A 25,295-nucleotide genomic window follows, 5' to 3' on the forward strand; every position below is an offset into this window, starting at 1 on the left:
AGAATTCATTCCCATTTCCCCTTCATGTTTGTAACACATGTCTTGGTTTTAGAGGCAGGGTAATGGGATGCCTTGTCTGGGCGGCTTTGTGAAATCTTTCCTTCCAGTGGAGTGTGCTCTTATGGCTACCTTCCATTTGAGTCGTGTCATTGTGCTTCTTGACCAACTTGTCAAGATAGGTGGGCAGGAGATAGCTTATGACTCTTCTTAACTGACTCATCTCTTACGGTTGCAGATTCTCATAAACACAAAGATAAACATAAAGATCGAGAACACCGGCACAAAGAACACAAGAAAGACAAGGAGAAGGACCGAGAAAAGTCCAAGCATAGCAACAGGTAAGGGTTAAACCAGCAAGTCCTTCATCATTTGGCAGTGGGTTGACTGTGGCTTGGCTCACCTGGAATAGGCCTTAACTTGAGCCATGGGTAAATAGCATGGATAGCAAAGTAAGCAGAGACTGCATTTGATTCCAGAGTTGCTAAGAGTATAGCCTTGATAATTCGGCCTTACTGGGAAGGCTATTGTTCACATCAAGGTTTACAAAGCAAGTATGGTGAATCCTCTTTCAATATATATTTCATAAGAAATATAATTTTTAACTAAGTCCGCTATGGATTCATTGTAACACATGAGGTCCAGAGAACTTTGCTTGATAAAAAGGTGTGACTGGATTGGAGACTCTATATATATTCGTTCTGTACTTTAAGCAGGCATAAATTAAAATTTCTTACCTTGAGCATCCATGGTCTATGAGCCCCTGAAATCATTTGCAAAGGTTGGATATATGAGATTTTCCTGGAGAGAGCATTTTTTAGTTTCATGAAATTATCAGAAGGGTTCAACTCTTACAGAAGCCAGTGACCACCAATATAAATGAAACTCAGTAGTGCTACCTCAGGGATTCAAGCCTCAGAAAGATGTTTTCATTTTTGCTTTGCTCCCATTTTTTGATGTAGGAAGCAAGTGGTTAAGCCCAAAGACTTTGCATATCTTTGGATATGTAACCCCTTGTTGAGGACTTATGCTTCCATTTTAAGTTAAAGGCAGTTGTTGGGGAACAGTGCTATATGATATCCTCAGAGTGGCCTAAGTTTTGTTAAAAGGGAACGTAAAGATCAATTGTGTGTTGGAATAAGTACCTCTAGCCTAGAGTTTCTTAGAAGTGCATCATTCTTGGCATATTGTCTACAGACAAGTCAAAAGTGAGAATTGTTTTTCCAAGTCTGTTCTTTATGAGCCACTAAAAAATGTTAAGATATTTCTAATGAATTCCTTTTATGAATAAGTCTATGAATCATTAAAAGTACCAGATTAAGGGCGCTGCCTGAGTGGCTCAGTTGATTTAGTGTCCAACTTCAGCTCAGATTGTGATCTCGCAGTTCACGAGTTCGAGTCCTGCATTGGGCTCTGTGCTGACAGCTCCAACCCTGGAGCCTGCTTTGGATTCTGTGTCTCCCTCTTCTCTCTGCCCCTCCCCTGCTCGTTCATTCTCTGTCTCTTTGTCTCATAAAAATAAATAAAAACATGTAAAAACTTTTTTTTTAAATAACCAGATAAATTTTCTCTAGTGGGGACATTGCTTTTATGTATCATCTACCACTCCTGTGGTCTTTTTTTCCCCCTACCACTCACTAATTGCTTACCATTCGATCATCTAGTTTCCATTTTCATTACTCTGGTGAATTTAATATCAGTAGTTGAATCCAGTCTCCATTCACGTGTATCTTTTCTTCTCCAGTTTATAGTTGTTCAGCCCATATTAACATCTACCAAAGTAGATTTGAGAGCAGAGAGTATTGCCAAGAATAAGGAAGTTCATTTCATAAAGATAAAAAGGGACCAATTAGGAGGGCATAACAGTTATAAATGTTTATGTATGAATATCAGAGCCTTAAAATACGCAAAATAAAAACTGGTGGAACTACAGAGAGAAATGGACAATTTATAGTCAGATTTTGCTAAGTCTTTCTCAATTGATAGTGTAAGCGGAGAGAAAAATCATTATGTAGAATACTTGAACACCACAAACTAACTTGATTTGATTGGAATTTATAGAATATTCCACTCAACAACAGCAGAATACAGATTCTTGACACCTAGAGCATTTTCTGAGATACACTATATTCTGGGCCCAGCCCTCCTCCTTAAAACCAGCTTCCTTGCTTTTCATGCATCTGTCCTTTTCCACCTTTCTGGCCACTTTTCTCCTCTCCTTCCAGTGCACGTAGCAATTCTCTGGCTCTCCATCTGCTACTTCTCTTGACATTTACCCTTCTCTCATATTCCATATCCAGTCTTGGGAAACTTTTTTTTTTTAATGTTTATTTTTGAGAGAGAATGGGCACGTGCAAGTGGGGGAAGGGCAGAGAGAGAGGGAGACAGAGGATCTGAGGCAGGCTCCATGCTGTCAGCGCAGAGCCTGGTAGGGGGCTCAAACTTACGAACCGTAAATCATGACCTGAGCTGAAGTTGGATGTTTAACCAACTGAGCCACCTAGGTGCCCCTAATCTCATTTGAATTTAACATGCTATTAAAATATGCCTTAAAATATGCGATTACTGTTTCTGGAGTACTCTGTTGCCCTCTTAATATCATTCTTTTAGTTACAACTTAGACTTTACTTCTTTCAGGTATCCTTTCTGCCCATCCCCTCATATTGAGTGTGACTTCAGTGTGCTCTCTGACACCTTGAATACATTCCTATCACAGTAATTGCCAAGTTGTGTTGGTGTTATAATTGTCTCTTCTTTGTATTCCTCATTAGACTCTTAAAGTCTCTCAGAAGAGAGCTGAAGTCTGTTTTGTTCTGCATTCTCAAGGCTTTGTATAGTCCCTGGTGGATAACTGGCACTTACCTAGCATGTATTGGATCAGTGCATGGATGACCTGTGGGTACACTGGTTGCCATCTTCTCTCTTCTTTTCACATACTCTTAATCTTCGACGAGATAGTTCCCTCTGGCGCTTCCATTTTTCAAGCAGGTTTTTTCTGTGTTTTTAGTAAAATGTACATAATGTGTTTTGCGCTTTCAAAATGGCATTAAGTATATTTACAGTATTGTACGACCATCACCAGTGTTCATCTCTAGAACTTTTTCATTATCCCAAACCCACTAAACCATTCCTTCCCATTCTCCTCCAACCCCATCCCTTGGCAACTTCTTTTCTACTTTCTGTCTCTGAATTTGCCTATTCTAGTACTAATGTAAGTGGAATCACAAAATATTTATCCTTTTTGTGTCTGGCTTATTTCCCTTAATCTGATGTTTTCAAGGTTCATCCATATTGTTGCATATCAGGATTCCATACCCTTTTTTATTTTTATTTTTTTTTAAATTTTTTTAGAGAGAGAATGTGAGAGGGAGAAAGAGAATCCCAGGCAGGCTCCATGCTCAGCTCAGAGTCCAGCACACGGCCCGATCTCATGACCCTGGGATCATGACCTGAGCCAAAATCAAGAGTCGTACGCCCAACTGACCGAGACACCCAGGCGCCCCTCCATTCCTTTTTATAGCTGAATAATACTCCCACTGTGTGTCTGTACCACATTTAAAAAAAATCTCTTCCTATGTTGGTGGATACTTGGTTTGTTAGTACCTTTTGGCAGTTGTGAAGAACACTGCTGTGAACATGGGTGTACAAGTCTCTATTTGAGTCCCTGCTTTCAATTCTTAGGGTAAATACTTAGGAGTAGAATTGCTGGCTCATGTGAAACAAGTATTTTTATCCTGCCTGCTGTGCTTCTCTTCTGCTGGTTGATATGAAATACCAAAAAAAAAAAGAAAAAGAAAAGAAAAGAAATCCTTGACCACGAAGAACTTCATCCTGAGGAAAATGCTGTTAAAGAATGCTAATTTCTATGTTAGCATGAATCTGTCCCCCCTCTCCCCCCCCACCAACAAATCTTAAGAGAAAACGGAGGTTAATGTTTAAAACAAGCTTTTTAAGATGAATCCCTTTTTCTCTGGTACATCTGACTTCACCAACCAAAATTTATCCTTGTGTGAGAAAAGATTAGGTAGAAGTGGCATAAAAAGCTTTGGGACATCCGTTTGGCCCTGCTCCATTTTACCAAAACTTCCTTTCTAAAAATAAAAGATATTATTTTGGTGTCCTTTTTCTTGGAAAGCCCAATGTAGCTTAATTGCCTCTGTCTAGAAGAAGGCCTCATCCTGGTCCCTCTGCTTACGTCTCCCATGACCTTGCTCATTAGGTCACCTAACCTTTCTTAACTCCTCTTCAGTTCCTGTGCATCAATACACATTTCAGAGGGGACTCAGAGGAGTCAGGAGGAGTCTTTAATTGTGAGAGCTCTTTAACTGTGAACAGTTTCACAAATAGGAGGAGGTGGTATTTTGTACATCTATCAAGCATACTTTTCCAAGATTATAGCATAGGCACATTCATTGAATATTTCATTTAATTCATTTAATATTTTCTTCATTTTTATCAAAATACTTAAGAAATAATAGCCTGTGTTTGCCAAGAGGCATTGAAAAACCTGGCCCAAGTTTCTGTTTACTAAATCTAGTAAATGACTAAATCTAGCCCTGGATCTCTAATTCACATGTAAGTTTAAGACAGTTTAACCAGATGATGTGTTGTAAGCAGACTTCTAAATACTTCCTGTTTTGACCTCTACTGACATACTACCTCTTTGCAACAAAGCAAGTGAATTGGTTATATATTTATATTTCATTAAAATCCTGTACACTGTGTTCCCTTTTTTTTTTTCTTAAAGTTTATTTGTTTTGAGGAGAGCATGCACGCAGGGGAGGGGCAGAGAGAGAGAATCCCAAGCAGGCTCTGTGCTGTCAGTGGGGAGCCTGACTCAGGGCTTGAACCCATGAACCATGAGATCATGACCTGAGCCGAAATCAAGAGTCGGACCCTTAACCTGATGAGCCATCTGTGTGCCCCTGTTTCAGTTTTGTGTTCCTTTTTTTTAAGTGACTTCTGATCTTTCTAGTAGTTTTGGGTTTCTTCATTTTCCTTCTGTAGCAAAAGCCCAGAATAATTAAGATTTATTAACATGTTTTCTTAAAACTTCATTTGATTCCAATATTCGCTAATCAGTTTGGCATGATTTTGTTGGTGTTATAAGGAAACAAGTTTTACACTAATGTGTTTCTGTGTCTTTTCTTTTCTGTTAGATATTAGCATCAGTTATTTCTCAGACTACACTTAGGACCCAAAGGAGGTCCAGGAGACCTCTTTCTCCCACACAGTAACATGTGCTGCATACTTGGAATGCCAGAGAAAGGGAAACCAGCCTTTCTGCTGAGACAGGACGGGATGTGGACCCATCCCATCCCTCGGGAGATCCCATCTTATTCATATACATTCTCCTGTATTGTTCTTACTTAAGGTACAAAATAAGGGAGAGGGTATGAAAGATCATTCCATCTTATCTCTTTGTGTGGTCAAGAGTCTGAGGTGACATGCCCGAAGTCACAAGGTGGTGTGGTAGCAGAGCAAGGATGATAGACCAGGGCTTCTGAGTTGTGTTTTTTCCCCACTACATTATTCCTTCTAGTAAAAAGAAAAAAATCTCCCTGAGAAAGGTTAGTTGTATAGCTGAACTGCGTTAACACAAGCACTTCTTTCTTATATGCAGTGGTTGGCAGCTCAGGTTTTAAAATGCCAGACCTTTCAGGCACTGCCTCTTCTCTTTGGGCCTCAAATCCCTGAAAGTTTTGGTAATAGAAGTATTAATCTCATTAAGTTCTGACCCTATGAAAACCCCATCTCTGACTACTACCTTTTTGGCCCATAATAACACAGAGTTTATATCAAAGTCAAATAAAAATAATTTATTCTATTATTTATCTCTGGCACTGCTTCTTTCTTTTAGCATTAATATTGAGCCTGTCAGGTCCTTTTAAAAAATATATATATAAATCTTGTCAAAAGAAACAAAAGGAATATTCTTTCTAGATGCTGAGGAATCACTGGGCTTGTGGGATCTCACTGGATACTTTCTTGAAAAGTTACAATCTTGGGGCGCCTGGGTGGCGCAGTCGGTTAAGCGTCCGACTTCAGCCAGGTCACGATCTCGCGGTCCGTGAGTTCGAGCCCCGCGTCAGGCTCTGGGCTGATGGCTCAGAGCCTGGAGCCTGTTTCCGATTCTGTGTCTCCCTCTCTCTCTGACCCTCCCCCGTTCATGCTCTGTCTCTCTCTGTCCCAAAAATAAATAAACGTTGAAAAAAAAAAAAAAAAATTAAAAAAAAAAAAAAAGAAAAGTTACAATCTTAGCCATAAATTATCTTTAATGCTGGACCTGTTATGTAAACAACATTATTAGAAGCAATTGTGTGTGTTGGGGGGGGGTTGGTTTTTAGAAATAAAGGACTATCATACATTAAAAACAAGATTCCTCCTGCTAGAGTCCCTCCCCCTACCCCAGTCCCTGCTGGTTTTTGACTGTGCGTCTCTGGCCAATTTTAAGCCTGGCACTCAGGCTGGAGTGACAAATTTGTGGAAAGCCAGGGAAGATAGAAAAGCTTTGCTGTGAAATAGTAAGGGAAGTGCTTTTCCAGCCATGTTGGCAGTGCTAATCTGTACAGTGTGAGAAACATGTGAGGATAAGGATGCTTTTGGTTTCTGTTTTCCTCAGTTTCAAACTCTACCTGAATTAGAATTGAGAGAATGTATGATCTTAGGAAAAATACCCTGGGATTAAGTATCCATTTCTCAGGGGACGTTTTCTTAAAGGAATCAAATTTAAAAGACGTTTTGCTTTCGTTTTTGTGAGCTATTTGCCAACGCCCTGCCACTTATCTGCAGATCCCTATATCAGCATGTCGGGGGGGGGGGGGGGGGGGACAGTTAACCTAAGTAGGTAGGTAAAGTTGAGTAGTTGAGAAACAAAACTGAAGTACCACCACCATTCACGTGGGAGTCAATGTTATATAGTAGAAACACACAAAAAATAGAAGTTGAGAGTCCAGGTTCTATAATTTACTGTGTGTCGTACATTTACTAGTTGTGTGTCCTGATTCAAACCATTTTATTTCTTTCTGGATCTTGTTTTCCATTTTGGTCAATTGTTGATAGCAGTATTGGTCTGGTAAGCCTTTCAGGTTTGTTGGGGGGAGAAGTCAGTGAAATTAGGTAGATAAAAAGTCTTTGGAAAGTTTAACATACTAAATAATTGAGGTGGTGGTGACGGTGACCTTAAATCCTAGTAGAGTGTCATTCAGATAAAGTAGAGCTGTCAGTTTTCGTAATCTTAGAATCTAGTTTAGTAGTTGCTAATTGATAACATCCAATTTGGAGCCCTAGTTTTCAATTCTGTCTAGCCTTATTATAATGAACTGTAATAATTTATTTTTAAAGATCTCATGGTAGGAAGAGGATTTGAGCTAGCCACTAAAAAAGACTGTTAAGGTCTTGACAAGGGAAGATGATGGCTAGAAAGATGACATGAGACAGCGAGAAGTTTTATACAAACATGGACAGGCTGTAATGTGCTTTGCTCTGGAAGGAATCCATTTAGGTAGGCCTTGGGTTAATAGAAGGTGGGATAGAAAATGGGACTCAAAAAAACAGCTTGAAGCAAAACTGTTAAATGTTATTTTGCAAAGTTGGGACTTGATTCTGAAGGGAGCTAGAAGCCATTTGAAAACACTTGAGAAAGGAAGATACAGGACTTAGCCACAAATGGTATGAGGGGTCTATAAATACTTTCTAAAATTCCATTCAATACAAAGTTTTGATAATTCTCGTGATTTTGTTTAGTAACTTGTAATAGGAAATCTTCGTTTCTTAGAAGCCTTCAGAAACTGCTGGGTTCTTGATCCAGAGACAACTTTTGAATTTACCTGGAATTTTTTATTTAGCAAACGCTACTTAAGCCATAATTGCCTGCTTTCCTTGAAGGGGCCATGAATGTCCTCCTTCCATAGCTTTGAAGCTCTCTAGGCTCTCCCATAGGAATTCGCCATTGGCTGTGCTCTGCTTCCTTGAGAAATGGCCCAGTAGCAGGGATGAGTTTGTTCTCTTAGCCATTAGTGGCTAAGTCCTATTCTCAGAAGATAGAAAGCCTCCTTCTGTCCCTAGCAGTCTTTCTTTTTTGTTTTGAGAGGTGACATAACAGTGATTGAGTGCTTGACTCAAGCTAGACTGCCTGAGTTTAAATCTTTATGACTCTCATTAGAGGTATTCCTTGATTTACTTTTCTGTGTCTCAGTTTCCACATCTGTAAAATGGAGATACTAATACTTATCTCAAGGGTTTTGTTATGAGGATTTAAACTGCTTGGAAGGGGGGATGGCACTAGTGCTGTTAAATTTTTTTTTTTAATATTTTTTATTGTTTGTTTATTTTTGAGAGAGAGACAGCACGAGATGGGGAGGGGCAGAGAGATACAGAATCTGAAGCAGGCGCCAGGCTCTGAGCTGTCAGCACAGAGCTCGACGTGGGGCTCGAACTCACAGGCCATGAGATCATGACCTGAGCCAAAGTCAGACACTTAACTGACTGAGCCACCCAGATGTCCCATCTGTTAAATATTTTTATTGGTGATAGAGGACAGTTTCTGTTTTCTTTAACAGATTTAAATGGTTTCCCATTGCCAACGTCCTAGCTTCCCAGAATATCGGACACAAGTTTGTTGTTGTTTTTTTCCCCTAAAGAGGTACCAAGTGCCTTCCCAGGACAAAAGGAAAATACTTTTTCCTCCTGGCTTCTTGCTGCCATCTCCCTACTTCCACACTTCTGCCTCAGTGCCTTAGAACCCTGGTCAACCTTCTCTGTTGTCTACTCAGCTCCAGCAGGAGGTACAGACCAAAGGTTTCACTGTCACTTTAAAAATAGTGTAGCATGGGTTACTTTTTTTGGTAGAATCTGGAGATGTGGCTTTGAATCTTTCCATTTGTTCTCTTTGGCATTGCCTTTTGCTTGTCCAGGCTCTGCTAGTGTGGTGGATCTAAACCCCAGACAGACAGGAGCCCTAAGCCAAGGAGCCAGCTTCTGTACCTAGCCAATAATTGGTGCTTTCTCTCCCAGGATTCTAATGGTGAAATTAATATTTCATCCAAAAATGTGACCATTACAGAAGTTCTAGGAATGTTAGCTACTGTCTGTATTTTGGCCTTCAGTATATCCCAGACTAAACTCATTCTTAAATTTTTTCCTTTTTTTTTTTTTTTAATATTTATTTATTTTTGAGAGAGAGACACACACACACAGTGTGAGCTGGGAGGAGCAGAGAGAGAGGGAGACACAGAATCCGAAGCAGGCTCCAGGCTCTGAGCTGTCAGTGCAGACCCTGACGTGGGGCTCAAACCCACGAACCGCCAGATCATGACCCGAGCTGAAGTCAGACGCTTAACCGACTGAGCCACCCGGGCTCCTCCAGACTAAACTCATTCTTAAAATGCATTTTTTTCTTATATTTGGGTTTCTTACTATGATCAGTAGTAAGCCTTTCTCCTAGTTGATGTCTCTTATGTCACCCCACTGAAATTTCTTCAGTGTTTCAGTCATCTGTTTACTGCCTCTGAATTGGCCAGTATATTAAAGTCTATTTTGTGACTTTGACATATTGTGTCTATTTTTTTAAAGTTTATTTATTTTGAGAGAGACATAGACCATGCTAGTGGGGGAGGGGCAGAGAGGAAGAGAGAGAATCCCAAGCAGGCTCCGTGCTACCAGCGCAGACCCCGATGCAGGGTTTGAATTCACAAAACTGCGAGATCATGACCTGAGCTGAAACCGAGAGGCAGATGCTTATGACTGATTGAGCCACCCAGGTGCCCCTGACATTGTGTCTATTATGTGTGGAAAAGTTGGAAGGATCAGAATAAAGGTGAAGGTAATTTCTCTCGACAAGCAGTCAACATATGAACTCTTCTACACTGGTCAGAATTTGTATCAACTCACTATCAGTGGAAAAGATGCTGCTCATTAAGCCACCATGAAAATCAAACTAGTTTTAAGCCTTCTGGAAAAAGAGGTACATGTTAGGAAATCCTCAGTGATGATGAGTCAGTCTAACTGATCCCAGATTGGCTCCATTTATCTGCCACTGACCTAATCCTGCTTCTAACCTTCCATGGCGCAGCCTTAGACATGCTTCTGTATCACAGGTCTTTGTACCCCATGTGCATTTGCCACTTCAGGTAGATTCCCAGGAAAGACTGACACTGGGTCTTGCTCCTTGCCAGCACCCCTGCCAGCATGGGAGTTATGGATGAGGGGGTAGGACTCCAGTACTCTGTTCTCTGTTTTTGGACACAGGGACAGGAACAGCACCTGACAAGTAGACTTGTTAGCCTTGTGTTCAGGGATTCATAAACTCTAATTTTTAACAGTCCTAAATTGTCATCTGAGCTCACTTAGTATAAAAATCCTTACTGGCTCTCTTGCATCTAAACGATTGGGAATGGAAGAAAGTGAGTTTCTTTTGGAAAGTCACATCAGTAGTTCCCATCTCATTCTGGTCTTTGGTTTAATTATGACTTATAAAAGGGGTATTACCTAGCCGGTACTTTGAATTTCCTGAATAGATTTCCCTCTCGTTATGTAGGCAGAGGAAGTATCATTGACTTTTTTCACTTTCCTGGGGGTGGCCTGGGTACTGTCACATTGCTTTGTTGTTTGCTGACTTCTTTTCCTTGATCTCTGTTTGGTATGATAATGAACAGCAAAGCTGAAAACTGGAGGGCTGTGTGTACACTTACAGGTAGGTTCCCATGCTGTGATGGCCAAAAGGCCAGAAAGCCAGTTTCCTAGTGAAACAGACTGATGTTCTTTCTAGGAATTGCTTTCATTGAGAAAGAAAGGAAAGTGGAAAGGAAGATGGAGCGTTCCTAAACTTAGATTCCTAAATCAACTGTTTATAGTTTCATGGGAAGAAAAAATAAGGAACAACTATCCCAAAGGTCTTATCATTTCAGATATCCAAGATGTCTATTCTAGAAAGTTTCTCCTTGATGGTACAATAAAGTTTTGACTTGTGTTTCAAATCTCAGACTGGCCATGCATCTTTCTCTAATACCGGTCTACTTTAAGTAGTAGGTATCAATTTCATGGACATGTAATGGTACTGATTTAGTGGAAAGTACTTTGAACTGGAGGTGGAAATACTGAATTAAATCCCAACTTCCCTTCTTTCTAACATTGTACCTTTGAATTAGACTTTGAAACACTGACTCCTCTGTTTCTTCATCAGTCTAAGAGGATAATAAAATCCACCTCACAGGTGAGGATTGCATGAAATGTATGTGAGAATACCAAGCACAATGCTTCTTTGGAAAGTGGGAGTTTTTCTTACTGTGTGTGTGCGGGGGGGGGGGGGGGGCATTTATCCATAGGTATTATGGATGTAATTGTTCCAAATTTTTTGCTCTTAGGCAAAAACTTGTGTAGATGGCCGTTAATTCCTCTTATAATTAATGTTTAAAAAGCACTAAAACTACAGTGCTCATCTAATGGAATAGTAAGCTCACACGGTTTGCTGTAATGGGATTTTGTACGTGTAAGCTTCTGAAGAATTCATGGCAATCTTGGCATCTTTGCTCTTTGGTTAGTCAGTCTGAAGTGGGAGAGAACTGGAAGTAAGAGTGTTAAGGGAGTCGGGAGCCGTTTTTGTACAAAGTAAAGAATAATATTTTGGTAAAACATTGCATCTTGGTAAAAACCAGTTAGGAGAACACACTAAGTGGAGGTGACATCGTTATCATGCTGAGCACAAGAAGCATGGTGGGACACTGTCACCATATGCCTCCAAGTACACTGAACTGGGCTCAGCCTTCATGAGTTAAAGTTTGCCTATGGAGAAACTTGTTACTTCATTTTGTGGCACATCTAAGTAACAACCTGATGAGAGCAACAGAGGGAGGAGTATATAAACAAGTGGAAGTTGACATCATTTTCTTTTATCTGACAGTTCCTGGATCTTCCTAACCCTGTAGTCCTGTTCCTACTAGTTCCTCTGTCCTCCTGGCTAGATTTCATAAAGCTTTTGCTTATTTATCACCCAAATGCCTACCTCGAGTTGAGGCTCCTTTCAAGCAAAGAGATGTGTGTGACAGAAGATGCCCTTTTGATCCAGTTTCTGCGCCTCTCCCCTAACTGGATGCCATCATTTGTTTCTCCCTTTTGGCCTTTTATGTACCCAGGTGTGCTGGCCAAATCTCTTTAGAACAAACCCCATGGGATGAACATAGCCTAATGAGATCATTGTTGGTAAAATCTCCTTTTTCTGGGCTGAGGCTAAATATGACAGATGGGAAATTCAGTGTGTGGTGGCAGGGTAGGCAGGAGCCGATGCTACCTATAGGCCTGACTGTCCCTGTGAGATGGGGTTGCTGCCAGCTTCCTGTGTCTAAGTTGGGCTCCCCAGTGCATAGCACTTGAGTTCACCCTCCTTTTGTTAACTTGTGGAATATATTGGTTGGTGCAGTAAACAAGTTTCATAAACTACCTGCCCAGCGCACTGAAGAAAACACTCATCTAGGTCATCTGATGTTCTGCCACCCTAAATATGTGATTTTGCTTATTGCCTCTTTAGTTTTTATCCACATGCATGCTTTTATATATTCCTTTTTTCCATCTGTGGTCATAGGCATTGTATGTATATATCTGTAGGGCTTACAAATTATAGCACGATAGCTGCATAACATCTTTATGCAATGTTATTTCCCAAAGAGAAACTTCCAGGATCTAGATCCTAGGGTATGAACATTGTTTTAAATGTTTTTATTTTTGAGAGAGTGCAAGTGGGGGAGGGGCAGACAGGGGGAAAGAGGATTCAAAACGGGTTCTGCATTGACAGCAGTGAGTCCCATCAGGCTTGAACTCACGAACCCCAAGAATACAACCTGAACCGAAGTCAGATGCTCAACCAACTGAGCCACTCAGGTGCTCCTAGGGTATGAACATTCTAATGGCTCTTGCTTTGTAATGTCATATTTAGTTTTCCAGAGGAGCAGTTCCTTTACAGTGGTTACCAGTATGTCCACAAAACCCTTTAATTTTTTAATGAATTAAAAAAAATATTTTATGTATTTTTGAGAGTACAAGCAGGAGAGGGGTAGAATGTGGGAGACAGAGGATCTGAAGTGGGCTCTGTACTGACAGCAGTGATCCTGATGTGGGGCTCAAACTCACCACTAGATGATGACCTAAGCCGAAGTCGGACGCTTAACCAGCTGAGTCACCAAGGTTCCCCGTCTACAAACCCCTTTAAAAGCAAGGCTTTAAACGTTTAGCACAGGATATGTCTTTGCTTTTAGCTAGGTCTTTTCTTATTGCAGGGTTTATAAGCCACCTCTGGAAGGGACCAGCCTTGGAACACCTGGGTGACTCAGTCGGTTAAGCGCCCAACTTTGATTTCGGCTCAGGTCATAATCTCATGGTACGTGAGCTCGGACCCCACATCAGGCTCTGTGCTGTCAACGCAGAGCCTGCTTCCTATCCTCTGTCCTGTCCGCCCCCTACGCTCTCTGCCCTTCCACCCCTCTGCACGCGTGTGCTCACGTGCACGGGCTCTGTCTCTCTCCCTCCCCCTCTCCCTTCCTCCTTCCCTCCCTCTCAAAAATAAATACACATTAAAAAAATTTTTTTTAGGAGGGACGAGCCTTTCCTAGTTAAGCTAGCAGGAAACATCTACTGTGTTGGGTTGTCGTTGGGTGTACATAGTCACCAAATGCATTTTTGTGTCATTTGTTTCTACCCTCTCACCTCAGATGTGATTGCTCAGTTTGGAGCTTCCATCATAGTTTTTGCTGGTAGAATATTGTAGAAGCCCAGTCTGTATATTATCAGTCACTTAACAAAAAGTCCTGGTATGTTTAGAATGACTGTGTTTCTCTTTGGTTTCTTTGCTCCTTCGAAAACATAAAAACATCAAACAAGAATAAAGAAAGTACAGTAGCCAAGAGCTTCTACTTGAACCTTCTGTCAGGATTGTTTGTTTAAAGCATTATAAGTTTCCATGGTTTCATGTCATCTTAGGGTATCTTGTGAGTTGATCTTGTGAAATGAACCCTTGTGGTCCCTACTCTGGGCTAACTCTTTCTTTTCTTTTTTTTTCTTTTTACAGTGAACATAAAGATTCTGAAAAGAAACACAAAGAGAAGGAGAAAACCAAACACAAAGATGGAAGTTCAGAAAAGCATAAAGACAAACACAAAGACCGAGACAAGGAGAAACGAAAGGAGGAAAAGGTACAGAACTTTCTTTCCAATGAGGAAGGAAGAGCTGTGAGATGTACTTTTCATTTTCTTTATCTATAAAAGCAGGTAATGAAAGTACCTTCATTGCATAGTAAAATCCCTTGGCCTTTGAGTGAAAAGGTCTCTGTCAGGAGACTTCGGCGTCAGTCACAGTCTTAAGCAATGAAGACCAAAGCCCTTTACCACTGAATTTCACAGAACCAAATCTATCCATATCGTTATCTTACTTTAAATGGCATATGGATAAATGAAGAATGTAGAGTTTCTGGAAATGTCAGCTTTCTTTTGTGGGGAAAATAATTCTGTTTTTGGGAGAAGGCATAATGCCATGTTGGTCTTTTGTTGAATGAAGGTCCTTCCTGAGTGAAAACTTAGTGATGCTGGTGCCCTTTGTGGCTTTTGGTTCCATAACCAGTATAGGCCTTCTTAAAATGGCTAGGCTCATCTGGCTGCAAATGAGTGGTAAATCATTAAAAAAAAAAATCATTTTTATTTTAGTTTCTGAGAAAATAGTGTTGGTACTTGGTAAATTCAGACAATATGAAAGAGAATGTAATGAAAATTACACCTGCTTTCACCTCTTGCTCATTGTCCTTCATCGTTACCTTTTGTTTTGTTTTTTATTTTCTCTGCACACTGCCAAGGGCAAATCCTTGAGAGGTGGAGTATATTTATTGCGGGAGGGGGACCTGCCATCATTTAATGATAAAAAACTGTCATTTTGAAGGGAAACATTTCTTAGTAAATTGGATAATTCACCCTGAAGAACTGTAAAAAATGAGTCTTAGGAAAATGTCAAGACCTTTAGTTCACCTGTTCAGTTTTGCTAATAATAAGTCCGTCTGTGATCAAGAATTGAGACCACATGTTCTCAAATCAGAGCGAGGCTTCTTCAAATTTAGTCCTGTCAAGGTACTAACCAGTTACTATTATTTTCAGGTTAGAGCCTCTGGGGATGCAAAAATAAAAAAGGAGAAGGAAAATGGCTTCTCTAGGTAAGACTCCTCTGCTACCTTGGCTGTTCTTTCTCTTGGCCAGCTATGCATGTTGTAGTGTTGTCTGAACTTAAATAAAATATACTGACTTGACCCACCTCTAGGTTCCCAAGGAGGTCAGTAGTGAGAGGACTTGCTCTAAGCCAATCTAAGCATTTCCAAAGTGTCATTTAGTGAAACTGACCAGCACATTGTCCAGAAGGCTATTTTCTGTGGAGAAAATTGACAGGAAGAAATTTCTAAAAATTCAGATATAATTTACATACCATAAAATTCACCCTTTAAAGGTGTACAGTTTGGGTGCCTGGGTGGCTCAGTTGATTAAGCGTCTGACTTTGGCTCAGGTCATGATCTCACAGTTTGTGGGTTTGTGCCCCGCATTGGGCTCTGTGCTGACCGAGCCTGGAGCCTGCTTCAGATTCTGTGTCTCCCTCTCTCGCTGCCCCTCCCCACCTCTGAAAAATAAACATTAAAAAAATTTCTTAAAAAAAAAGTGTACAGTTTATTGGTTTTTAGTGTATTCACAAGGTTGTACAGCCTCCCCCTACCCCACTTTCTAATTTCAGAGCATTTTCATCACCCCCAAAAAGAAACTTCATATTCAGTCAGTAGTAATTATGGATTTCTTGAAGAAAACTCTACTCTGAATTCCTCCTTAGTAATACAGTAATCCCCCCTTATCCACAGTTTTGCTTTCTGTGGTTTCATTTAGCCACGGTCAGGAAGTAGATGATCCTCCTGACATACCGTCAAAAGGGCGGTAGTAGCCTTAATGCTATGCACAGTGCTGACATCATTCACCTCACTTCATCCTATCACATAAACATTTATCATCTCACATCAGCACAAGAAGGATGAGTATAGTACAGTAAGATATTTTTAGTGAGGAAGAGACCACATTCACATAAATAATTTTTATTAAAGTGTTTTATAATTGTTCTGTTTCATTATTATTATTAATCTCTAGCTGTGCCTAACTTATAATTTTATTGCAAGTATGTATGTATAGGAATAAACATTGCATATATAGGGTTCAGTACTCTGCGGTTTGAGGCATCTACTGAGGGTCTTGGAATATATCCCCTGTGGATAAGGGGGCACTACTGTATTCTGAGGCTCATCTGTAGAAGCTTACTTGATATATGTTTTAGGGATTGGTGTAGATTTGAGTAGCGATACACGATTTCTTTTCAAGAAGAAGAGGAAAATGCACTCTCGAGTTTGGTTTTCCTGTACTGTTTTTGCCATTTTGATTCTCTTCATCAACCTTAGCTCCCTAAAAAAAAAACATGAAAGTCCCCTCTGGTTTCAAAAAATAAAAAGTTTATGGTCATATATTCTCATCTGTTTCATTGAATGACAGAATGGTTTTTCTGAGAATTGGTGGAAGGGTTTGCATATTAACTAGAGCACAGTGTTGGGGAATTTTGCCTCCTTGGAACTTCGAACTTTCAGTTTCGTTTGAGAACAGTTTTGAAAATTCTGCTGTGTACTCTGAGTCCATTGACTAGGAGAAACAGGTGCCCTCTTCAGGCACATTTTGTAACTGTTCTAGGAATGCAGAATAATACAAGTCAAGAAGCATTAGAGCTGAAAGCTTCCCTAGGTGTTCTGATTTCTCACAGTGAGTACAGGGTAGCTATTTGCTGCCAAGAGACCACCTAGGACTTTCATTAAACTAACACTAAGATACGAATAGACTCTCTGGACTTGGTGTGTAGTCCAGGATTCAGTTTCAGAAATTCCATGTTAGAAGATCAGGAACACAGCCTTCCAGGCAGCCTTCCATTCACTTTGCCAGACTGCTTGCTAGCTTGCAGGTTTTTTTTGTGGACCAATCCAGATACTTTACTGGGTGGAACACAGTTTTACAGTAAATTGTTTTACAAGTTCTTCCTTCAGGCCTAGTAACCCTTCCCACATGTTGTTAACTTCACCTGTGATAGTACTAGGATCTAGCATTTACTTAACTAGTTGGGTGAATGACAATGTTTCTTTCCTTCTGGTGCAAAGTGTTTGGAGATACTGGACTCTTGACACTATGTTAGTAATTTCCGTGGTGAGGAGAAGCAGCTATAGAGATTGGCATTTGAGGAGTGTGCAGGTGTAAGGAAGAAAAACTGATCTCTTTAAACATTCAGATTCTGTTACAAGCAAGTGGATCCAGTATGGTTGGGGAATTGGAGGGTGGTAGCATTGAAACCCTGTGAATATCTTGAGTGTTCTTGGCAGCTGACTCTGGATGCTTATCTCTTGGACCCCTTAGAAACAGATGGTTTCATGTTGGGAGGCATTCCCTCTACTGAGTTAGCTTTGTTGTTGCTTCTGTCTGTGAACTGTGAGGTTCTGCTGACTTATGCCAGGCCAGGGAACATCCCAAGGTTTGGTGATTGCTGGTCCCATGGTTTTGTGTGTGTGTGTTTTGTTTTGTTTTTTTTTTAACTTGTTCCTCTTTCTGGTTCAAAATAGTTGTCTAAGAGAATCATCTTTTTGTATTCAGAAGGCAAAAAGTCTTAACAAAAATAGGGCAAGGCACTCTCCTGTGTATAAAGTAAGTAAACTCTGGGAGGAAGTTGAACAATGAATAGATTTGGCTTGGAATAGCTGCAGTTTCTTGTCATATAGCACATGCACTTCTTTTGTTGTAATGTGAGCTTAGTTATTTTTCCATGTAACTAAGGTTATTTTCCATTAGAATCTTAAGATACAAGTTCGAGAAATAAATTTTTATTCCCTTCCTTATAAAAGCTGTATTTAGCTTTTGGTACTAGAATAATCAGTTCGCATCATTGGTGGGTTTAGATACATGTTCATGTTGTGGTTTGGGTCATGCTGGCAAAGGCAGCGAACATGCAGTAGGAAAGAATACTGACTTAGATTAAGGAGTCCTGATCCCAGATTTTGATATTGCCTGTTCACCTGTAAAATGGCGGGCAATACTGCCTACTTCACAGTAGATACTTCTACTGTTCTACTTCTCACAGTAGTGAGAATTAAGTGTAAGGAAGTGAAAACCTTTATAATTTGTACAAGTACATGTTGTTATCCTTGTATTAACTACTTATCAGTGAGATGATTTATCCCTACTTTGCAGTACTTAACAAACTATAGACATTCCCAGTCTCATTAACTAGTCTTTTTTCCCTCTTCAGTCCACCACGAATTAAAGATGAACCTGAAGATGATGGCTATTTTGCTCCTCCTAAAGAGGATATAAAGCCATTAAAGAGACCTCGAGAAGAGGATGAGTGAGTATTTCTTATTCCTTGATTTTTGGAAACAAAAAAGGATTTGTTTAAACAGTAAATGCGATATATGTCTCTCCAGTTTGCAGAAAAATGGCATTGATTGACTTTAGTCATTTGGAATTTGTGATTAATGGTCTGGGCAGCTTAGTCATCTTTGATTTATAAATGTAGGCTTTGCTAAGCAAATAAGTAGTGTACCTGACTGATGTTTAATGCAGAAATATTTATCTTTTTATTTTTTCATATTTAAAAAGGTAATGCCTGTTTATTGTACAAATTTCGAATAATACAGAGTTCATCAAGAACATTTAAATTATTCAAGTTACTTTAAATTTATTATCTCCTACCACAGATAAGTTTTCACTGTTAAAACAATTTTTCCTAGGTTCTGTGCCTGTCCATGCATTCTTTTTTGGGTTTGTTTTTTTGTGTGTGTGTGCCTGTCCATGCATTCTAAGTGAAGTTTCAGTGTATAGAGATAATAAAATTGCTCTTAAAATAATTATTTGAGGCTTGTGTGTACCTCTTTCTCAGATTCAGTGAGGTTAAGTTCTACTCATTATAATTTCAATCTTGTATAGCTTCTTATACTCCAGGAATCTATAAAAGATTTATGATAGAAAGTGGGTGGAAAGGGAGGAGGGAAAATACTTAGTGAACTCATTTGTATTCACTTAGAATGCATATAGTATTTCTTTCCTCCCCTTTCCAGGTAGGTATTACTTTGTGGTAGCTGTTGTTGCGCTGGGCATTTGGTCCCCAGACTTTCATCTTCTAGTGGTGTCTGTTTCTGTAGATAGCCCTCCATTCCCCATCTCTTCCAGGCCTGTATATAATATAAATGTTTTGTTCTGTGTAGGACTATAACTGTTAGTCCTTGTTAGGCCTTCTTGACTTTCTCCATTCCTGTTCTGACTGTGGAATCAGTCCCCAGCCAAGAATAATAGTCATGCCTGCTTTGGAAGCCTCCAAGAGGAGTTTGGAGGTCCTGATCCTGTTGGTGAGAACTACTGAGTCAAAGTTGTGTTAATTGCATATTCGTGTTCCCCTTTGTAGTGCTGATTATAAACCTAAGAAAATTAAAACAGAAGATCTCAAGAAAGAGAAGAAACGAAAACTGGAGGAAGAAGAGGTTAGTAAAGAGACTGTGGCCCTTGGAGGCTTGGGTTTGGAATAGGGAGTTTTCCATAAAACAGCTTTTGAAGGCAGGTGAATTTTAGGAATTTATTGGTCTTTCGTAGGGGAACTGCTAAGAAAGACGTGTAACAGTTGCTGTGGCACTGCAAGTTTTAAGATCTTTCTTAGCCTTCGTGGGTGACTGCCCATAGCTCTGCTGCTAGCTGATGTTCTTGGAGAAAGTACACCATCTTCATACCTGCAGAGGAAGTGTTAACAAGAAATCATACTTTGGCTTACAACCCAGAAGAGTTTTCCCTAAGAATGCTTTTTAGTGCTCTCATATCTAACAAAGCTTGCTCATCACTTACTTAGGGTAACTCTCCGTGTTTAAAGGTCTTTAATGGGTGCCGCTTGGACATATGATGCAATCCAAGCTCTTTACCACAACTCCTCCAGGTCTGGCCCCTGCATCTGGTACCTCCCTTCATCTTGTGCCTCTTCTCTAATTTAGCTTGTTCCAGACACACTGAATTCCTTTGTTTCTTTTCCACACTGGATTCTTTTGTGCTTCACAGCTTTGTGTAGCACATGCTGTTCCCTCTGTCTGGAACACACATGCTCTTCCTCCCTTCTTCTCCTGGCTTATCACCTTCCTTAACATCTCAGCTCATCACAAGTACTTTTCTAGGGGTTTGGTTTTATGCTTGTAGTAGATTTAAAATAATATGGTCCCTTCTTTTGACACTTCCTATTTCTTATACTAAAGAGTAATTCAAGTGAAAGATGTTAGAAGATCACAGGAGTCTTAACATCTTGCATTCTCAGAGGGGGTTGAATGAGTTCTTGGCTCTTATGCTGTGTTTGTGGTTAGCCATGGTCATGGGCAAGATGGATTCACAGGTATTAAGTCACTAGCACATCAGAGTATGATCAGTAAAGATAGTAATAGGAGCAGTGGGTTTTAAGAGTGTAATCTATTATAGTAGTAGTAAAATTTATAATAATTAAAATTAAACATAACAGATGCTTACTGTGTGTCAGACACTATTAGTGCTTTAAATGAATGATTTCATTTCATCCTTACAATCACCTTTAAGAGGTAAATACTGCTACTATCGTCTCTCCATTTTACAGATGCAGAGACTGAGGTATAGAGAAGCTGAATCATTTGCTTGAGTCCTACTTACTACTAAGTAGTAAAGCCAGGATTCAGTCCCATGCACTCTGATTCCAGAACCATTACACTAGCTACCATGTTATCTTGTCTCCTGCATGTCTTTGCTGATCTTTTAACTCCCCGGGAGGGGAGAAGAGTCTGAAGTGAAATCACATTAAGATTATTAATGAGAAGGAGAGCCATAGAGAGAGATGATCAGGTCCTAAGTTAGGAAACTGGTTTTCCTGACAGCTAGCCCGTTCTTAGCAGTGTCAGCTTATGAGCACCCTCTCAAGGAATCGAGAGTGAAATGCTGAGTGGTTGTGGTAGTCACCCCACTTTTGTGTAGATTATCAGTACAGACTAGTGGGTAAAGAAATACACACAACTTTAGCTTTTCGATGCTTTCTGTACTGCCTTTAGGCCTTTGCTGCACTAATGTAAAATAATACCTTTTTCACAGTTTAGAAGGAGGTAATAATAACTGCTTTAAACCGTTTGGAAAAAAGGACGCTTAACTTTATTTTTTTATTGTCCTTTTCAGCAACCCTCTCCCTACAGGGGAGGAAAAAAAACACACAGGCTGAAAGACCTAGAGTTAATACACAGTCTTATTATGGCCAGTACCCTAGATGGCAGGAGCAGTCCTGAAACCTCACTAACTGGCTGTGGTTTTTTTTCATTTCTGGGAATTGTTGGGAAGTCTCTCAGTGACTGATTATCCCATTTTGAGGCTTGAAAACATACAGTGTAGCCAGTGGTTTCTTGATGGGACCATCTGCTTGCGTGTTCAGAAGCTGTAGGGAGAATGTCTTAACTGAAAAACATTTCCCTTTCCTGTGGTGTGTTTCAGGCTAAATAGTAAACATTATCTGGATTATATGATCCTCTAGTACTTTCTCCTCCCAAACATACATTTATATTCTCCATTCCTATTTTAAAATAGTTTGGTATCATAGTCCTTCCCCTTCCTTCTACCCCAAAAATCATTTGCTTTAAAATCCTGAGTTTGGGGCGCCTGGGTGACTTAGTTAAATGTCCGACTCCAGCTCAGGTCATGATCTCGCGGTTCATGGGTCTGAGTCCTGCATCAGGGTCTGTGCTGACAGCTCAGAGCCTGGAGCTTGCTTCAGATTCTGTGTCTTCCCCTGTCTCTGCCCCTCCCCCGCTCACGCTCTGTCTCTTTGTATCTCTGTCTCTCCCTCTCTCAAAAATAAATGAACATTAAAAAAAGAGTTTTAAAAAAATCCTGAGTTTATCCTGATAGTTATATCCTGTCATGTAGTCCTAGAATGTTTATATATTCCAGTCATTCCCATGAGTCACACTATTATTTTTCTGGTAATAGCAGCTATATAGGACCTTGAACAAGTGACCAAACCCTGTTTTGGAGTTTTCCTTGATTATAACTGGAAAAGGTCAAACTGTCGATAAAGGTCTTGATTCAAGCCCTGCCATTCTGTAATTGATTTTAAGAGGACTCAAAACCACCTTTCAGAGCTACATAAAACTTGCTGAGTAAGAAGTTATCTTGGATAGTTAGGACAAAGGAAAATATTCTTTAAGAGTTTAGATCCTGTGGAGCAGGACCCCCACCTGTTGAATAACATACTTTTTACTGGATGTGTGTGTTTTGAGATTAATCTCCTGTGTTACTGAGTTGTATTTGTTTATGTTTGTGCCACAATGACAGCTCATCTAGGGTCACAGTTCAAAGAAGAGCCATAGAGAAATACATTACTGTACTAGAAATTGGTGATCATTTTAGGACCTCTCAAATACTTGTTTACTGCTTCGTGACTCTATATGCAAGCAACAGTGATAGTTAATATTCCCCCACTAGACTCCGTCAGGAATTTCCTTTCAAATTGTATAGTAAGTTTCTAATACAAGGCCTATACCCATTATTTGATGGTGTTGGGAGAGGTTTAAAAACAAGTGAGTGTAATACATTGGGATTACTCTCTATTAACAGTGTTCTCCCAAACATTCCTCTGAGGCTAAAAAACATACGTATAATTTCCTAGACTCTTCCATGCATGGTGAATGTTTTTAACTACTTTCTTAGGTAATCATTTGTCAGGGAGTTTTGGGAAATACTGCTCTAGAGAAAAGGACCAGTAAATTTTCATTCACTTATTAAATTGAGAGGATTGGATTTAAGAACCTCTCCACTTATAATATTCTGTGGTTCCAGTTTTTCTTCCTAATGGCCCCTCAGAATTACTTCTAAAAATGTGATTGGTACTTACTTAAGTGCTTTCTCACCATGTTTCTTTGTAGGATGGTAAATTGAAAAAACCCAAGAATAAAGATAAAGATAAAAAAGTTCCTGAGCCAGATAGCAAGAAAAAGAAGCCGAAGAAAGAAGAGGAACAGAAGTGGAAATGGTAACATGGCAGCCCTGGTTACAGTGTCCACTCTTGGGTTCCACGGCCTAACTGAACAAAAGTGTTATTAAAATTTAATAGCCTGATATTTGGAGGAGGAGGAAAGTACTTAAAATCTTTCCAGAATAACATGCTGAAATAAGTTTTCTAGGTCCTAGCAAACATCCTAGTGAAAGCATTAACTGCATTTCAAACGTACTGGTTGTCAAAATTTGGTCCCACCCTGGAACAGAATGAACTACAGAAGTAGAGAGAGAAATAGAGAGAGAGAGAGAGAGAGAGAGAGAGTGTGTGTGTGTGTGTGTGTGTGTTAGAGGAATTGGCATATGAAGAAAGTTGCATTTAAAATGATAGAGAAAAGATGGATTATTCTATAAATCAGGTTCAGGAAACTGCCTATTTATAGGTTTAAAAAATAAACTCCACAAGAAAATCTGGATGAATATTTTATAATTGTAGAATAACGAAGACCTTTTGAAGCAGGATATATAACCAGAGCCATAAGGAAAAGATTTATAAAATTGGTCTATCGAAATTAAAATGTTGCATATGGCCGACAAATTCATGGCATTAAAAACAATCATATGGGAAAATACTTGCAGAGGACTGAGATTCTTAATATGAAAAAAGGTCTTTTAACATAAATATGAAAGGAACAGTCTTAGAAAAGTGATCAGTAAAACATCTTAGGATAGGAGAAAAGAAAGATGCCAAGAACAATAATCAATGATACATCTTTTTGTTTAATGTCTTTCAGATTAGGAAACAATGCGTATCAAAATATCTAGGGTTGTAATTAAGAAAACAAGTGTCATCGACAATGGGAGTGAAGATTTAGTCTTTATGGGAGGAGTATAGTAGTAACAGGGTACTTCTGAAATGTGCTTAGGTTGGGAAATTTTATTTTTTAATAAATTTAGCTATTTAGAATTTTGAAATAAACAAGTATTTTTAATACTGATATGTTTTTTAAGCTATTTATTTGAGAGGGAGAGAGAGCATGAATGGGGGGAAGGGCAGAGAGAGAATCCTAAGCAGACCCCATGCTTGTCAGTGTGGAGCCCGACGTGGTGCTTGATCCCACGAACCATGAGATCATGGCCTGAGCCAAAACGAAGAGTCGGACGCCCAATTGACTGAGCCACCCAAGTGCCCCTAATACTGATATTTCTTACAACTTTTTAAAAAAAAAATTTTTTTTTTTAATGTTTATTTATTTTTGAGACAGAGACACAGCATGATCAGGGAAGGGGCAGAGAGAGAGAGGGAGACACAATGTGAAGCAGGCTCCAGGCTCTGAGCTGTCAGCACAGAGCCCGACGCGGGGCTCGAACTCACGAACTGTGACATCATGACCTGAGCCGAAGTCGGACGCTTAACCGACTGAGCCACCCAAGAGGCGCCCCTCTTACAACTTTTTAACTACTGTATAATTATATATGATTTGTAGTTGTGTTGAAAAAAATTTGAATGATCCAGAGGTGTACAAGTTAGAAAAAAATGAGTTCTTTTTCCCATTCTCGTTTTTCCTTTCCAACTCTGAAGTAACTACCATTCATAGTTTGGTGTGTAGAGTTTTAGACCCACTAGTATGCATTTCCTCTGTGGCTTTTGTAATTTGGAACAGTAATCTCCCCAACCCAGCATGTCTGAGGAAAAGGGAAGGATCAGTCACCAGGGAGGTGACTGAGAGGAGCAGAGCTAAAGTGGCAGAAATGCTCAACACAGCTATGTAATTGGCATAGTTGGTTTGAGCATATGTGGGGTTAAAAGGAAAGTCTAGAAACAGAAAGTCACAGAGCAAAGGAATCCTGGGCCAGAGTCAGGAAACAAAAGGATGTGTTTTTATTTTCTTCAGAGTTTTTCAGAGATAGACTGTTGACTGTTGCAAGATAAAATGAAATGATTATGTAAATTAGGGGTTGTTATTAGGAGTCATGAGAATGGTGAGGTAGTGATCAGTTAAGTGTTTGCTGAACGAACAAGTTTATTTCCTGGTCATCACTAGCGCCCTGCTGTCTTCCCCCTTCCTGTGGAGCCTTGGCTTTTATTGGGCCCTGAAGCAGACATTCTCTTGTCCTGGTCCAGCCTTGTATGTGTGGAATTAGATAACCCTTGAAGAGTGTAATAGTCTCGTTTTGCTTCTGTGGTTGAAATCCTTATCAGTGTTGCCACACATTAATCCCGAGAGACCATGACCT

The 25,295-nt window shown here is 39.8% G+C and overlaps 1 protein-coding gene across 1 annotated transcript in view; it reads left to right on the forward strand.

Annotated features, from left to right (window-relative positions):
* Positions 1–25,295, forward strand: part of TOP1 (DNA topoisomerase I) — a 96,989-nt gene that overhangs the window by 33,235 nt on the left and 38,459 nt on the right. Inside the window, exons 5-10 of the mRNA XM_086702812.1 lie at positions 236–338; positions 14,054–14,177; positions 15,126–15,181; positions 18,334–18,429; positions 19,486–19,561; positions 22,988–23,094. Coding sequence (XP_086558938.1) covers positions 236–338; positions 14,054–14,177; positions 15,126–15,181; positions 18,334–18,429; positions 19,486–19,561; positions 22,988–23,094 — 562 coding nt within the window. The remainder of the gene's footprint in view (positions 1–235; positions 339–14,053; positions 14,178–15,125; positions 15,182–18,333; positions 18,430–19,485; positions 19,562–22,987; positions 23,095–25,295) is intronic.

Source organism: Puma concolor, chromosome A3 (genome assembly GCF_028749965.1).
Source record: "Puma concolor isolate L17-30 chromosome A3, mPumCon1.1.hap2, whole genome shotgun sequence".
Taxonomy (NCBI): domain Eukaryota; kingdom Metazoa; phylum Chordata; class Mammalia; order Carnivora; family Felidae; genus Puma; species Puma concolor.